Source organism: Cryptomeria japonica, chromosome 4 (genome assembly GCF_030272615.1).
Source record: "Cryptomeria japonica chromosome 4, Sugi_1.0, whole genome shotgun sequence".
NCBI classification, from domain to species: Eukaryota; Viridiplantae; Streptophyta; class Pinopsida; order Cupressales; family Cupressaceae; genus Cryptomeria; species Cryptomeria japonica.
The window spans coordinates 168,838,394-168,842,473 of record NC_081408.1 but is presented as its reverse complement, the minus strand read 5'-3'; the positions used below and the strand labels follow the sequence as shown (position 1 = coordinate 168,842,473).

The 4,080-nt window shown below is 33.6% G+C and overlaps 1 protein-coding gene across 1 annotated transcript; it reads left to right on the top strand.

The window, feature by feature from the left end:
- The first annotated feature begins 2,626 nt into the window (after window positions 1-2,626).
- On the top strand, window positions 2,627-3,553 carry LOC131874992 (replication protein A 70 kDa DNA-binding subunit A-like). The gene has a single exon (XM_059218978.1). The coding sequence runs from the start codon at window positions 2,627-2,629 to the stop codon at window positions 3,551-3,553; it is 927 nt and encodes a 308-aa protein (XP_059074961.1).
- The last annotated feature ends 527 nt before the right edge of the window (window positions 3,554-4,080 follow it).

Sequence of the window (4,080 nt, the reverse complement as noted above, 5' to 3'; positions counted from 1 at the left end):
ACACTTGTAGAGTGAAAATTGCAGATCGAATATTTGTAGACCAAAATGCACATTTCCAAAAAATAGAAGCTTACCTACCAACTTCAAACCATTAACGGTGTTAACCTCAGAAGCAAGCCCACTAAAATACTCACAAAACAGTCAAAACGAGAACATTACCCATCTATCTAGCCAAACATCTGCAGACCACTATTCGAATTAAACCCAATAATCTATGTGAACATTTCTAGAGTGGAAAATTGCAAAGCCAAACATTTGGACAAAACACAACAATCTCACAGGTTCGAATTCACAAAACAACCTGGAAAATTGCAAAATAATCAGAACAAGAACAAACCCAACAATCTATGTGAACATTTCAAAAGTGAAAATTTTAGAGCGAAATATTGGCAACAACAATAAAACAAATTCCATTTTAAGGTTGCAGGCAACCATAAAGAACGTCAACATTCATGCACAACCTTGAGGACAAAATCATTAAAGACATCATTAAAGATAGCAGTCCTTGAGAAACAAAGCATAAAACAATCACACAGAGAACAAAAGGTAATAACCTTATGTGGAAATTACAACACCAAAAACTGCAAACCAAAATATTGTTGACAACAACAAAACAAGTTTGATTTTAAGGTTGTAAGCAGCCATAAAGAACATCGACATTCATGCACAACCTTCAGATGAAATCATTGAAGACAACATCTTTGCCCAGCTTAACACAAATCCAATAACTGACTCTGTGCACATGAAGGGTTTTAGTCTTAAAGATAAATATAGATATATATGTATATATGTCAGATGTATATCTATAGAACTATGTACACTAATATACACATATCTACCTATATATATACACATGGATATATATGCACACATACTCTAAAATAAATGCAACTAAACCATTCTTTCATAGAGTGAAAGCTTTGTAGTTTGAGTCATTAGACAATTTACAAATCTTAATGTATTGTGGTAATTATTACAAGTTTTTAGAGTTTGTTAATACTAAATTCATCATCATTCACACAAAAAAAGTGATCTCCTTAAAGATTTGTTGTATTATTCTTGTATGTTCACTTTTTTTAGTAATGCTTTTCGAATTTGTCATTCAAACAGAAAACAGCCACACTAACCCAATCAAATTTCAAGAATGGATACAAACTTGAAAGCAATAGAGGACATCAACAATGTAATTGATAGCATGTTGCAAGAAAGCGACAAGTTAAAGAGTAAACTCAGAAAGATCATTGCTCACTATGAACATAAATCACCAAAGCAAACAACAGTCAACCTGTCTACATCTTGTAGTGCTATGACAACCATACATAGTATTGAAGTAGCACCTTTGCCAATACCAAGTACTGAACAATTACTTGATCCAACGGTTATTTTCACATTGCGAGACAAAGAATTTAAATGGAGTGATAATGACCTCGGATGAGTTGCTTGGGTTGATCCTATGTTGTTGTAATTATTCAATCTTTGAAAAGTTTCATATTTTGGTTAGCATTCGAAACAGACAGAACCATGCCATATTTTGAAAAATCTTTGATCGGATAAACTCATATTTTGCTAATATGCTCTCAAATATATAAATCATTATGTCATATTTAATGTTTTTTGAGCTTTTCAGCATATGAGCAATTATCGGTTTCAATGCATTTTCAATCACATTATGATCAATTCACTAACATTTGAAACAAAAAGAAAACTGTAGCAACATTACTCTATGCTCAGTTAATTTTACTTTGCTTATGCATATATACCTTCGATAGGCTTACATAATCTTGTGATTGTATTCTGATATAAGAACTAGAATTCATCATGCTTATAATTTACTTTTAATTCTCAAAAGGTATATATGCACAATGGCATCTTCAGCAGCTACCTCTGAATCCATAGACCATTCCACTATTGATAATTTGGTAAGCTAAATTATCAAAGCTTTTCAATATAGAAAGCTTTTATGCTCTTTTTTTTGACAGTTCATTACTCTTTTGCATACCATCCTTTTCATTACCACATGCATCATTTTTTTATACATACCATACCTTGATTACATAGTTTACTAACACAAGCTTTACATTGACAAGTAAGCAAATAAATGAGCTGCTTCCCATTAAAATTAAATCCTCTATACTCATATTATTTTTTGTAGGCAAAAAACCAAGAGTATGTCCCTACCCCTTTTGCAATCCAATTTGTCAATGTTGGGGATGACCTTCCTTTAGCATTGCTACAAGTTTTGTCATTTTAGAAAATGCAAAATAGCACAGATGATATTGACAGACATAAATTAGTATTATCTAATGGCAAATACATGCAGTTGGCAATCTTGTCTTCTAAATATGCTACTCTGATAGATTCAGATATTCTAAAAATAGGCACAATAATCCAGTTATCGAGCTATACATGTCGATACATATGGAACACAAGGTAGGAAATCAACTATGATTATTAAATACAATATGTTTCAACTTTTTTTAATTTCATTTATGTACAATTAACAATAATTTAAGAACTCTTTTGTTTTCACATGACTATTGTAATACTTAATCTAGAAGTGAAACAAAGTGTTTTCCCGTTCTTTGGTAAACCAGAATATCTATTCAAAGAACAACAACCCGAAATTATGTCTGAGGATAGACCATCAACATCTAAATGGTCGCTTCAGTTTGCAACTGAATTGCCATCCTCACAAACAACAACTTCTGAAAATATAGGTCCTATAAAAACTTTGAATCCATACCAAAATAAATGGACAATCAAAGGGAAAGTTACTCATAAATGGCCTATTAAGGCATATAGCACAACCACCAAAAATGGCCATGTCTTTAGCTTTGACATTGTTGATTGTGATGGTTCTGAAATTAGAACTACATGTTTTGATGAGATAGCTAAGTTACACTATAACCGTGTGGACATAGGTTCACATTATATTATTTCAAAAGGATCTGTTAAGGAGGCAAATGCAAGGTACAACAAACTAAACAGTCAATTAGAAATCACCTTGTCTGATACGTCCATAGTAAAACATTGCACCAACGAAGAACAAGTTGATCAACAAACTGCTCCTTTCACACCTATTGGTGAATTGTTTCAACTAACAAACAATACACTGGTTGACATTATTGGTCTTGTTCTATATGTTGGAGATATCATTCCTATTCACAGGAAAGATGGCAGTGAAACACAAAAATGTGTTGTGCAAATTAATGATCTATCTGGTTCAACAATTGACATCAACTTATGGGGCCCAATAGCAGAACAAAATGGTCTGGAATTGAAAAATATGTTGACCAATGATAGTGTGGTAATCCTTGCTTTACGTAATGCTCATGTTGGCTATTTCAATGGCAAGCTTGTGAACATAACAGCTACAACAACATTACATATCAACCCAAGTTTCCCAGAAGCAAAGCTTCTAACATCAAGAGGAAGGGACCCTTTGCTTGCTCTACCCTTTGTTGCAGAAACTATCCACATAGACGACAAATATACTAGAATGACAATCTCTTCGATCCGTGAGCGGATGAGCATCAAACCAGAAACAATTTAGACAACATTGCTAGCTATTCTACGCTATGTCAACGCCAATGACCAAAATTTCTATTACACAGCTTGCCCACTGATAGTCAATGGAAGGCCTTGCAAGAAAAAATGTACACAACAAGCTAATGATTCTTGGTTCTTCTCTAGATGTCAAATGAGTATGCAAGACTATAATTATAGTTACCTCTTGCCTCTAAAGTTGCAAGATGCCACAAGTACTCTATGGGCCACTGCTTTTGATGAGGGTGGCAATCACTTGCTACACAAAACTGCAAGACAACTCTATGCACTACAAAACGATGCAACAACAAAAGAGACACCTTCCTCAGTGATCAAGACAGTACTCTCACATTACTATTCATTCACAGTGCTGGTTTCTACTAAGACATACAATTCAAAATCCAAGATGAAAGTGACGGTCAATAAAGTTGCTCCTGTTGACTTCAAAGCTAAGTGCCATGCACTGCTTGCAGAAATTAGCTGCCTAAGTACAAACACTTAGGATTATAACGCATCTTCTCTAATTATTAAACT

Excerpts from the sequence above, each read along its gene's own strand:
- LOC131874992 (XM_059218978.1), top strand. The coding sequence starts at position 2,627 with ATGTCTGAGGATAGACCATCAACATCTAAATGGTCGCTTCAGTTTGCA.